Source organism: Myxocyprinus asiaticus, chromosome 33, assembly GCF_019703515.2.
Source record: "Myxocyprinus asiaticus isolate MX2 ecotype Aquarium Trade chromosome 33, UBuf_Myxa_2, whole genome shotgun sequence".
Classification (NCBI taxonomy): Eukaryota; Metazoa; Chordata; class Actinopteri; order Cypriniformes; family Catostomidae; genus Myxocyprinus; species Myxocyprinus asiaticus.
The window spans coordinates 1,363,310-1,376,249 of NC_059376.1; the positions used below are offsets into that span (position 1 = coordinate 1,363,310).

The 12,940-nt window shown below is 40.3% G+C and overlaps 1 protein-coding gene across 2 annotated transcripts in view; it reads left to right on the forward strand.

The window, feature by feature from the left end:
* The window catches only part of LOC127424006 (peregrin-like), a 34,785-nt gene that overhangs the window by 13,767 nt on the left and 8,078 nt on the right, over positions 1-12,940 (forward strand). For both annotated transcript variants that reach the window (XM_051668757.1, XM_051668758.1), the window contains exons 4-11: positions 575-862; positions 1,146-1,660; positions 1,967-2,141; positions 2,225-2,356; positions 6,268-6,396; positions 9,927-10,278; positions 10,589-10,891; positions 11,719-11,991. In XM_051668757.1, the coding sequence (XP_051524717.1) occupies positions 575-862; positions 1,146-1,660; positions 1,967-2,141; positions 2,225-2,356; positions 6,268-6,396; positions 9,927-10,278; positions 10,589-10,891; positions 11,719-11,991 (2,167 nt within the window). The remainder of the gene's footprint in view (positions 1-574; positions 863-1,145; positions 1,661-1,966; positions 2,142-2,224; positions 2,357-6,267; positions 6,397-9,926; positions 10,279-10,588; positions 10,892-11,718; positions 11,992-12,940) is intronic.

The following is a 12,940-nucleotide window of genomic DNA, read 5'->3' on the forward strand; positions in this document are numbered from 1 at the left end:
CTGTCAATTTGACATGTCAACTAATGCAGTTCATTATATAAAAATAAGACATTAATCATGCCTCCTGATTTGCACATAAATTCTGTAATAAGAGTACATATTTTCGTACCATCGGAGCAATTCAAGCTTGAAGTTCATGTAACTTTTTGTTTTTCCTTGTCGTGTCAGCAGGGGGCAGCGCAGACACAGAATGAGAGCTGTTCACACAGGAAATGTTCTTGACAGCTGGATGAAACACAACAGAATGCCACAGTAGTGCAATATATTCAATCCGAATATCTATCAGTAACTAAGGTGTTGGGAAAGGCTGATAACCAATTAAACAGCCGATAATTTTAAAATCGATTTATAGAATAATAAAATTAAAAAAATCATAGTCCATACTTACCTTGAAGGGCACAGACATTGAGGCTACAAGAGTCCAAAATGTCTAAAATCCCAAAAGCAGTTTATTGTGCACCGAAATCTCAGTAATAACCTGAAAAAGTTTTAGTTTGGTGCATATTTGTCACATACACAGACCTGTGATTGACAGTCATAATCGACCACTCTCTCTCTCTCTCTCTCTCTGAAGGCTGACCCGAGCTCTCTGATTGATGAAGATGCCGTGTGCTGTATCTGTAACGATGGCGAGTGTCAGAACAGTAATGTCATCCTGTTCTGTGACATGTGTAATCTGGCCGTGCATCAGGAGTGTTACGGGGTTCCTTACATCCCTGAGGGCCAGTGGCTGTGTCGACGCTGCCTGCAGTCACCCTCCAGAGCCGTGGACTGTGCCCTGTGCCCGAATAAAGGTGGGGCTTTCAAACAGACCGATGACGCCCGCTGGGCACATGTAGTGTGTGCGCTCTGGATCCCGGAGGTGAGTGTGTTTGATCAGGGGGTGCTGTTGTGGAATGTCTGATTCATACATTAGAGCTAGCAATGTTTTTCTCTTGTGTTTTAACGAGGCGCGACGCAATAAGCAATAAATCCAGATCTTTTCCGTAGTTCTTGTCCTTACCAGCAACAACAAGCAGCAAGACATTTTTGTCCATCACTTGCAGTGTTAATTTTCACATAGTTTATAATTTTTTCATCTTTGTCATATTTTTGTCTTGATGAAAATACCCTTTAAATTTACCCTTTAATCGCTATCCTTGCAGGTGTGTTTTGCAAATACAGTCTTCCTGGAGCCCATCGACAGCATTGAGCACATCCCACCCGCACGCTGGAAGCTCACTTGTTACATCTGTAAACAGCGTGGCTCTGGCGCATGTATTCAGTGCCACAAAGCTAACTGCTACACCGCCTTCCACGTCACCTGTGCCCAACAGGCCGGTCTCTACATGAAGATGGAGCCCGTGCGAGAAACCGGCGCCAACGGGACTTCCTTCAGCGTACGCAAGACGGCCTACTGCGACATCCACACCCCACCAGGCTCCGCCCGTCCACTGGGAGGAGTGGGAGGGGCCAGTATGGGCTCCTCCCACAGTGAGGGTGAGGCAGAGGATGAGGATGATGTACCAGTGGGTGAGGAGGAGGGAAAGGGGTGGAGCTCAGAGCGAGCGAAAAGAGCGAAAGCAAAGTCCCGTCTGAAGATGAAAAGAGCGAGGAAAATACTGGCTGAGAGGAGAGCGGCCGCACCGGTGGTGTCTGTGCCATGTATACCACCTCACAAGTACGCACTTTTTTTTACATGTCGAATGCCACTTTGGTGAATAAAAGCCAATTTCTTTCCATAAGAGAAAAATCTGTACATTATTCCAAAAGTACAGATGTGTAATAAATGACTGAATGGCCAAATGAAAAGTGCATTAAAATGACTGTGATATTCATAATGATGTCATTCAATATATTGCCCAGATTTTTGTGTTCAAGTGGACTCCAACCCAATGACCTGAACTTATTCTGCATCTAAAGCTGTAGTGTGAAAGCACCTTGAGCGATTACTGTAGCTCAAACTGTTTCATCTCTTGTGTTTTAGGTTGAGTAAGATCACCAGTAACCTGACGGTGCAGAGGAAGAGTCAGTTCATGCAGAGACTACACAGCTACTGGACCTTAAAGAGACAGAGCCGCAATGGCGTCCCTCTCCTGCGACGACTCCAGACACACCTACAGTCTCAACGCAATGCCGAACCGCTCCCGACCGTGGCTGCAGTTAGTACATGAGTGCATTGATTCATTGGAACGTGTGGATGATTTTTTGCTTATTGACACTGTATTTGTGTGTGTTTGCACAGAGGGACAGTGAAGAGAAGCCTTCCATGTTGAAGGAGCAGTTGAAAGCGTGGCAGCGGCTCAGACATGACCTGGAGAGAGCTCGATTGCTGGTGGAACTCATCCGCAAGAGAGAGAAACTCAAGAGAGAGACTGTAAGATATCTGCTGTCCTACAGATGGCTCATTCCTCTTATGCAGAACCTCTTCAACCCCGTGGGGTGAATTCATTAAACGCTTGTGCCACTTTTGCACATGGGACAGCACTGTGCTATGCAGACTAATTCATTGTCATTCTTTTCAGCACAAACACATTTAGATCCTGTCTAAATTCAGCTTATTATGGACTGTGCTGTGTTCACAAAAGTCAGCGCTATTTGCTCTGCACAGTTTACCCTGGGAAAGCTAGCAGAAAACAGAATTTTCTTTAAAGTAATAGTTCACCCAAATATGATAATACTCTCATCATTTACTCACCCTCACACCCTCTCAACCTCGTAAGACTTTCTTTCTTCTGCAGAAAACAAAGATATTTTGATGGCGATCCAATGTGAATATGTCCACATAATGCAAGTCAATGGGGTCCAACACTCTCAAGCTCCTGAGAGGACATAAAGGCAGAATAAAAGTAAATCCATACGACTCCAGTGGTTTAATCCATGTCTTCTGAAGAAATACGTTAGGTGTGGGTGACAAACAGAACAATATTAAAGTCCTTTTTCACTATAAATCTTGACATATTCATCTCTTTGGCGCAATCATGATTTGAAGCTCGATAGACTTTCTAGTCCTTGATGCATGCGTCATTGTATGGATATGAACACATCGTATCTCCATCAAACAAATCTTCATTTGTACTCCACAGAAGAAAGAAAGTCATGCGAATTTGAGATGGTAAGTAGACGAGTAAATGACGAGAGAATTAGAATTTTTGGGTATAGTACTCCTGTTAAAGAGAGATTGTCGCAGTGGTAATTCATCAAATCGTGGATAAGAGTGTTATAACCACATATAATAGACACATACAGACGCAGGGCAAAGTTGAGAATTTTTTGGGTCTGCTTTCCTGATTTGCATATTTTCTTTGGTCTGTCGGGCAACACAAGGACGAATGTATGTTAATATACTGTGCATTAATAATGAATTCTTGGTGAATCCCTCCTGTAATTTTTCAAAAAAAAAAATATGTCTGTGTTGTAATGTACTGAAGTGTTTCTAAAAAGACTTTACCAGACTTTCAGTAAAATCTTCTGGTCAAGCTCAGCAATGTGAGGTTAATTTAGATTGTATTTTTTTTATTGATATAACCATACAGATTTAGGTTATTATATCAAACAGGATGGAATAGGCCCTACTTTTAGAGTGAGACAAGCCAACTAAGACCACAAAGCATCAGTGAGCTCATCAAATCCATTTCTGGTTTGGAACGCATAAGTAAAGTATACAGTGCATCCGGAAAGTATTAACAGCGCTTCACTTTTTCCACATTTTGTTATGTTACAGCCTTATTCCAAAATGGATTAAATTCATTATTTTCCTCAATTCTACAAACAATACCCCATAATGACAACGTGAAAGAAGTTTGTTTGAAATCTCTGCAAATTTATTAAAAATAAAAAAAAATAAAAATCACATGTACATAAGTATTCACAGCCTTTGCTCAATACTTTGTTGAAGCACCGTTGGCACCAATTACAGCCTCAAGTCTTTTTGAGTATGATGCTACAAGCTTGGCACACCTATTTTTGGGCAGTTTCTCCCATTCTTCTTTGCAGGACCTCTCAAGCTCCATCAGGTTGGGTGGGGAGTGTCGGTGCACAGCCATTTTCAGATCTCTCCAGAGATGTTCAATCGGGTTCAAGTCTGGGCTCTGGCTGGGCCACCCAAGGACATTTACAGAGTTGTCCCGGAGCCACTCCTTTGTTATCTTGGCTGTGTGCTTAGGGTCCTTGTCCTGTTGGAAGATGAACCTTCGCCCCGGTCTGAGGTCAAAAGTGCTTTGGAGCAGGTTTTCATCAAGGATGTCTCTGTGCATTGCGGCATTCATCTTTCCCTCGATCCTGACTAGTCTCCCAGTTCCTGCTGCTGAAAAACATCCCCACAGCATGATGCTGCCACCACCATGCTTCACTGTAGGGATGGTATTGGCCAGGTGATGAGCGGTGCCTGGTTTCCTCCAGACATGACGCTTGCCATTCAGGCCAAAGAGTTCAATTGTTGTTTCTCATGGTCTGAAAGTCCTTCAAGTGCCTTTTGGCAAACTCCAGGCGGGTTGTCATATGCCTTTTACTGAGGAGTGGCTTCCGTCTGGCCACTCTACCATACAGGCCTGATTGGTGGAGTGCTGCAGAGATGGTTGTTCTTCTGGAAGGTTCTCCTCTCTCCACAGAGAAATGCTGGAGCTCTGTCAGAGTGACCATCGGGTTCTTGGTCACCTCCCTGACAAAGGCCCTTCTCCCCCGATCACTCAGTTTGGCCGGGCGGCCAGCTCTACGAAGAGTCCTGGTGGTTCCAAACTTCTTCCATTTACAGATGATGGAGGCCACTGTGGGACCTTCAATGCTGCAGAAATTTTTCTGTACCCTTCCCCAAATCTGTGCCTCGATACAATCCTGTCTCAGAGGTCTACAGACAATTCCTTGGACTTCATGGCTTGGTTTGTGCTCTGACATGCACTGTTAACTGTGGAACCTTATATAGACAGGTGTGTGCCTTTCCAAATCATGTCCAATCAACTGAATTTACCACAGGTGGACTCCAATCAAGTTGTAGAAACATCTCAAGGATGATCAGTGGAAACAGGATGTACCTGAGCTCAATTTTGAGTGTCATGGCAAAGGCTGTGAACACTTATGTACATGTGATTTATTTCATTTTTTATTTGTAATAAATTTGCAAAGATTTCAAACAAACTTCTTTCACGTTGTCATTATGGGGTATTGTTTGTAGAATTTTGAGGAAAATAATGAATTTAATCCATTTTGGAATAAGGCTGTAACATAACAAAATGTGGAAAAAGTGAAGCACTGCGAATACTTTCCGGATGCACTGTAGCAGGGTAAACATCTGTAGCCGTGAATGGGAGACCACAGCAAATTATTTTTGGGTTCCCATTTGCTCCAACAGCCCAAAAAAAAAAAAAAAAAAAAAAGACTAGTAGGCTTTCAAAGAGAGGAAAAAATTAGAGAACACTGGATTACAGCATTTGTTTTCCCACAAAAAATTATGTCACTTCCTGGAGGATGATGTCATTAAGGAACTGGCTTTAAAGGATTTTACACAAGTCTAACAGGATGCAAGGTGATATTGAGGATAAAGGTGAAACCTATAAAATGATTATCAATTAGAACGATGTTCCCTAGAAAACATGTTCTGTTCATTTTGATTATATAAAGGAAAACATCTGGAATGCTTCTTTAGGTCTTTCAGCTCTGCTGCATATTTTGGCTGCAATATTTTACACCGAAATTTAAAGCTCACCTTACACACACACAGTGGACTCATTGCAAAATATTGGTCTCATTTCAAGAAACCCCTTTCTTTATTTTATCCTGTCTTTGAAAGCCTGTGATTCAGGCTCTGTTTGCTCTGTGTCCCTGTTAAAAGTGTTCATTCATTCCACTCGACGGCAGCAAGTACCAGAAAAAGAAATGTTCCTCTATCACCTTCCATCACAATATACAGATGTGAAATGCAGGTGGCGCTCTAACGCAGCTGAACACTCGCCATGTGCTCGTTCATAGACATTCAGTCTATTTTATGATCACACACTCCTTCCCCACTGTTTCGTCAAAGATCTCGGCCTCTAAGTGGACTACAAGCTCAATCTAGGACATCTGCTCAAGCCAAAGCATCGAAATGATTGAAAACCCACCTCTGTGCTCACTTTTGATATAAGATTTCCATCTTCAGCAATTGCGAGTTTCATATTTTATCCAGTACATGAAGATATCTGTGAGTATGAAAATGTAGTGCATAGTAGGAATGAGCCGGATTCGTTTTTGTCTGGGGAATATATTTTGTATGTTGTATTATTTTTGACTCGTATGTACTTCATGTGTGTTCAGATTAAGATTCAGGAGCTGGCACTGGAGATGCAGTTGACTCCATTCCTGATTTTGTTGCGCAGCACTCTGGAACAACTGCAGGAACGAGACACCAGTAACTTCTTCACTGAGCCTGTACCTTTAAGTGAGGTACACAAACACACACACACACTACCAGGTCTTCTTTAACAAGTGAAATGCTCTCAGACGATTCTGCTAAAAGGCTCCAGACTAACATTTTAAAATATGAACAAACTTTTAATAATGATTTTTATATTTTATGATAATTTATTATTATAATATTGCACACATATATGTACAGTAAGTACAGTTACCAATAACATTTCATATTTTTGTCCCATTGAAATGCCCACTTAACAGTAAAGCGTTGATTTTGTGTTGGGATGCAGATGTAAATTTACTGATATGAACACCAGTTGAAGTGTTCGTGTAAAAGAACAGATAAAAGAAGCACATCAGAGTTAGCCAACTTTGTACTCACACGGTATACACAGGGTTCTAGACCGTAGATTTATATTTATTTATATATATATATTTTTTTTTTTGGTCACAGTCTAGAGCCCTGCGTACACCCTGTGACTGTAAAAATGACGGAGATTTTACTATACCATTTATACCACGGAAGAGGCATATACTGGTGCTTATATTTCACAATGGCTTTAAATGTGGCTCATCCAGTCAGGATTTAGAGTCAGAACTATCTGTTTTATAATATTAGTTTTACTGTTTTGAGTCTTTTGTTTTTAGATCAAGTGTGACAATATAAAGCTGTTTTCTTATCTTTTATTTGTTGAATTCACCCGTCAAGTTCCGAATAAAGAGAAAATTATCAAATGTTACGTATTTAATTCAGTAGATTAAAGAAAAACATACAATACCACTTGGTTATTTATTATATAAAGTATTTATTTCCAGCTATATACTTTATATATATATATATATATATATATATATTAGAGCCCGACCGATATGGGATTTTTGAGACCGATACCGAGTTTAGAGAGGGAAAATTCACCGATACCCAATATGGTGGCCGATATATTTAATATTTGAGCTGGAATGAAAACAGACCTTTTCTATGTGGATTGTGCACCGATTTTGCACCAATATGACTATGCAAAGGTACTCAGAAGGCTGCTTTCTTAAATATTTTTATCAAAGAATATTTGACATTATTATTATACATTGTCAACAAATTCTAGAAATGAACACTGAGAAAATAAAGAATAAATAAAAATACAATAAATAGCTAAATAACATCAGTATTACTGTTTAGTATCAGTCAGTGGCTGACCATTAAAATAAGAATAAATAAAAATACAATAAATAGCTAAATAAACATCAGTATTACTGTTTAGTCTCAGTCAAATGCTGACCATTAAAATAAAATAAATAGCTAAATAAACATCAGTACTGTATGTTTAGTATTAGTCAAATGCTGACCATTAAAATAAAATAAATAGCTAAATAAACATCAGTACTGTATGTTTAGTATCAGTCAATTGCTGAGCATTAAAATAAAGAATAAATAAAAATACAATAAATAGCTAAATAAACATCAGTACTGTGTTTAGTATCAGTCAATTGCTGACCATTAAAATAAAGAATAAATAAAAACACAATAAATAGCTAAATAAACATCAGTATTACTGTTTAGTATCAGTTAAATGCTGAGCATTAAAATAAAGAATAAATAAAAATAAAATAAATAGCTAAATAAACATCAGTACTGTATGTTTAGTATCAGTCAAATGCTGACTATATTAATACTGCCGAGTCAAGATAAACAGATAAGCAGCAGTGTTACACCATATTCTGCTATACAAGTTCAGGGGAAACTTTCAATGGTGGAAAACTAAACTTTTAAATATTACATTTTATAAATAACACGACTGGAATTGTTCGGTTGAAGGGGGTACCAAACTGTGAATCCTGAACAAAACAATTTGGTGAATACATGTTTACTCATTAGCTTCCACTCAGCTGACGAGCAATGAAAGTAGCTATGTGATTAGCTAGTTAGCTATAAGCTCGTTGTCATGGAGAGTAAAATACGGACGTTGTTTATTTTACTTTCCAGCATTGTGTCTCACCAACTAGGTAACAACACAGCGTGAAATCACCAATCACCACACACAATCCACCACCGCACCATTGTCTGCTGAGCTGCAAAAAAGATGCTCTGATGTTTACCTTTCAATCTGCAACATTACTGACTGCACTGACAAACTATAGCTGGCTAACAGCAAACAGACATGAGTGACATGGTTGTCAGGGATAGGGTTAACGTTATATTAGTTATATTGAAAATGATGGGCTCATTGTTTAAGTTTCCAGTATGTATTTCACAAACTAGTTAACTTACCGAGAAGACACCGCTTAACTCCGCCCTGTCTGCAGAGCCACCGTCAGCTCAGAGTCAGCTCTGTAAACAATGGAGTCGGAGCGCACTCTGCTGGACAAACTATGCTATGACACCAATTCTAAAGCATTGTTTTCTGCATTATATGTTCTGACATTTTTTTTTCATATCGGAAAAATATACAGCGATATGATATATCGGTGAAAGGCTAATATCGGCCAACCGATATATCGGTCGGGCACTAATATATATACTGTACATTAGGGCTGTTGATTTAATGCATTAAATTAGTGCAATTAATTATTTAAAAAAAGAAGCCTATAAAAAAAATGAAGGCAATTAATCTTGCCCACTGACACGTACATAAATTCCATAATAAAAGTACAGATTTTCCTATCATACGAGCAATTCAAGCTTGAAGTACATGTGTTTTTACGAGCCATGTCAATAGGTGTCAGCGCGCCTCAACAAACATCACAAGCAGCAGAAACAGAATGAGAACCGTTCACTGAGGAGGAAGCACAACAGAATACAGGAATCTTGAGAAGCGATTTTAGTTTCCACTTCTTTTAGCTTGACACAGTGTCCTAAAAATGCGGTGTTTATGACAGTGAATATCAGTGAGATACTTCAAACGCATCAGTTTGAGGTTCGCACAAGAGTGACAATTAAAAATAGCGCAGATGGAATGCAAGAACTCGTCCTGTGAGAACTGGACACATCGATGAACTCAATGCAAAACAGATTGTTGTCAACTGTAGACTTGTTCAATGAGATAAGAATAAAACAAGACACTTTTTGTATTGTCTGATCAGTGCTTTATTCAATGGCCACAATAATGCAATTTATTTCAAACTGAATTTCAATCTGTAATACACAGTATATTTATTATAGGCCCTACATGTTCTATTTAATTATTATATTATTATTATGCATTATTTATATGAATTATATTTATTTGGGGGCCTTTCTCAGCAAATAATGATGTGATTAATTGCAATTAATATGATTAATTAATCGACATGTCATGTAATTAATTTGATTAAAAATTTTAATAGATTGACTCTCCTGATATACAGTATATTTATGTATGTGTGTGTGTGTGTGTGTGTGTGTATATATATATATATATATATATATATATATATATATATATATATATATATATGATATAATGAATGTAATATTTTGGTCATACCACCCACCCCTAATGAACAGATGTGTGTCTTTGTGACATTTAGGAAAAAATGAAATATGCAGCATTGTGTCTTTCATGGTTGTGCTTGTGTTTCTCCAGGTCCCAGATTACCTGGACCACATTGAGCGTCCGATGGACTTCCAGACTATGTGGAATTGTTTAGAATCACATCGTTATCTCAGCTTTGAAGCTTTCGAGTGCGACTTTCTGCTGATCGTCAACAACTGTTTGAAGTACAACGCCAAAGACACCATCTTCTACCGCGCTGCGCTACGATTACGAGAAGCAGGTGGCGCTGTTTTACGGCAAGCTCGCAGGCAGGCTGAGAGGATCGGTTTCGATTACGAGACGGGCATGCACCTCCCCCGAGATCCGAGCCCAGAATCACCTCGCGAACGAGAGAGACAGAGAGACAGAGAGAGAGAGAGAGCAGCATCAATGGCTGAAGACGGTAAGTTGGGTTTTTCTGCACGTCTGTTGGCACTCTCCATGAATTCACTTTGGTGTCCCACGTTTTTTTTTTTAATCATTAGAGGCACAATACACTTATGTAATGAAAACTATAAGATGTGTCCGGGAATATTTTTCCCATTCTTTGTTTTCCATCGGAATTTCAGCCGTGAACCAAACCATCCAGCGCCAAGGTGAATTACAACATTACAAAGCAAAAACATTATTTGAAAATCAGACTACTTTTTTTTTAGTTGAGGCCTGGTTTTGTGCTCAAACTCTGTCAAATCTTATGTCGTCATCTTTCACAGATCTGCTGCCGGAGACGCGGCGGCGTTTGCCTCTAGAGGAGCAGCTGCAGATCCTGCAGGCGCGCTATGATGAGGTCATGTCAGGCAAGCACAGCATTGGTCAGTCCCGGCGAGCGAAAGCCTTGAAGAAGGAGATGACGGTGATTAAGCGGAAGATGGCCCACCAGCGTGAGGGCAGCTGTGGGATGGGCAACCACGAGTCGGGTGTGTCGCTGGAGCGCGGCTCAGTCCTCGCGCATCACGCCTCAGCGAGCGCACGACACGATGAGGGAGAGAGCAGCAGCCACGAGATTGGTGGGAAAGGTGAATAAACACTAGTTGGGATTCAATCGTTGATATTTGCACTAGTAACAGTGTAGTTACTTAAATCAAAAATTAGCATTTTCACTGGTAAAAATGTAATCGTTGATATCTATTATGTCCTGCACATGATTTAGGTTTAGGGATTTGTTCAAATCACTAACACGAAGTATGAGCAACAGTAATAGTGATGCTAGACTTAAAATTTCAATGTAGTTAACACACTAATTACTGGTTCCCATTAAGTGTCAAATTTTCTGTTATTTGCAGTTTTATATGGTTGAAATTTTATGCATGGCACAAAGGCAAATCAACCAACGTCAAATAATTTTTTCTTTCTTTTTTACATTTTTTTTTATCCCCTTTTCTCCCAAATTGAAATGCCCAATTCCCACTACTTAGTAGGTCCTCGTGGTGGCACGGTTACTCACCTCAATCCGGATGGTGGAGGACAAGTCTCAGTTGCCTCCGCTTCTGAGACCGTCAGTCCACGCATCATATCACGTGGCTCGTTGTGCATGACACCGAGGATACTCTCCGCGATCCACGCACAACTTACCACGCGCCCCATTGAGAGCGAGAACCACTAATTGCAACCACGAGGAGGTTACTCCATGTGACTCTACCCTCCCTAGCAACCAGGCCAATTTGGTTGCTTAGGAGACCTGGCTGGAGTCACTCAGCACACCCTGGATTCAAACTTGCAACTCCAGGGGTGGTAGTCAGCGTCAGTACTCGCTGAGCTACCCAAGCCCCCAACAAATAATTGTGTTTTTAAAGAAGCAAATATACAACATGTGTGGACTGAGTTTCTCTCTCTCTCTCTGTAGATCTAAGCACATCCTCGTCTGTGCTGGCACCTGAGGTGGGCCGTCGTACTTCTGTCCTCTTCTCCAAGAAGAACCCTAAAGCTGCGGGGCCTCCCAAGCGCCCGGGTCGACCCCCCAAGAACAGAGAGGCCCTTCATGGCCCAGGGGTGTTGAGCTCCAGTCCCGTGGGCCCACCGCAGGTGCCCTCCCTCACCTCGTCACGCAAAAGACCCCACAGTCCCCAGTCCAGCTCCAGTTCAGAGACCGACAGCGAAAACGATCACCTGTTGTTGGGTACGCCATTGACCCTGACCCCTAAATCACACATCAACCATGGACTAGAATTAACTGCAATGTTTTTTTTTTCTCTTTTTTTAAGTGTAAATCTCACAAATTTTTGTTCTATTTATGCTTAAACTAAATTGTTATGTGGTGAGAACTGTTTTTAAATTACATTTCAAGAATTCAGTATATTAACTGAAGTCTTAGGCTTTGTTCACACTTTAGGAAAAATCTGATCCAATTTGTTTAGACTGACTGTTCAAAGTGCAAGTTATTTGTGGACTGATTTTGCTTGTCATAGTAATGATGCAAACTTGCGTTATGTTCACCATTTGTGAGAGTTTAGCAATGGATGTTTTTCATGAGGGCAGTCTCCTAATATTAACACATTCTTCACAGACAACGACTTAAAAACAATGTGCAGTGTTTATTGCTGTTAGGGTTTACAACTGTCCCGTTTTAGCTAATCTGTCCCGTGTTTTATCCCATACGGAATAGCCAGCCTATTGTCCTGTATTTTAGCGGGTAGCGAAACGTACCTTATTGAAGCATAAAAGGGTCAGACAGAGAGATACTTGAAGCGATCCATATTTGCGTTGTGGGTTACTGCACATTAGCACATCTGTTTGGGTGAGTAAAGCCAATGTCTGTATTATTTAAAAGAGTTTTGTACTGCTTTGTCTGCCTTGTAACATATACAAGACATATGGGTTAGAAAAGATCATCTGTTCCCCTCATTCACCGTCCACTGTCAGAGGGCTGAATGGTTTAATAAAGCGGACACTCTGAACTCACTTTTTAAGGCATTTTTTATTGACAGTTCTCTTGCAATGATCCTACAGCATGGACATCATTATTGTTTTCCCTTCTAAATGTCCAGTGAAGGCATCATTTAAGCCGCTTGGAACGCAGTACATGTCTTCTCGATTAAACAACCCGTCACGCACAACGAATGAAGAAA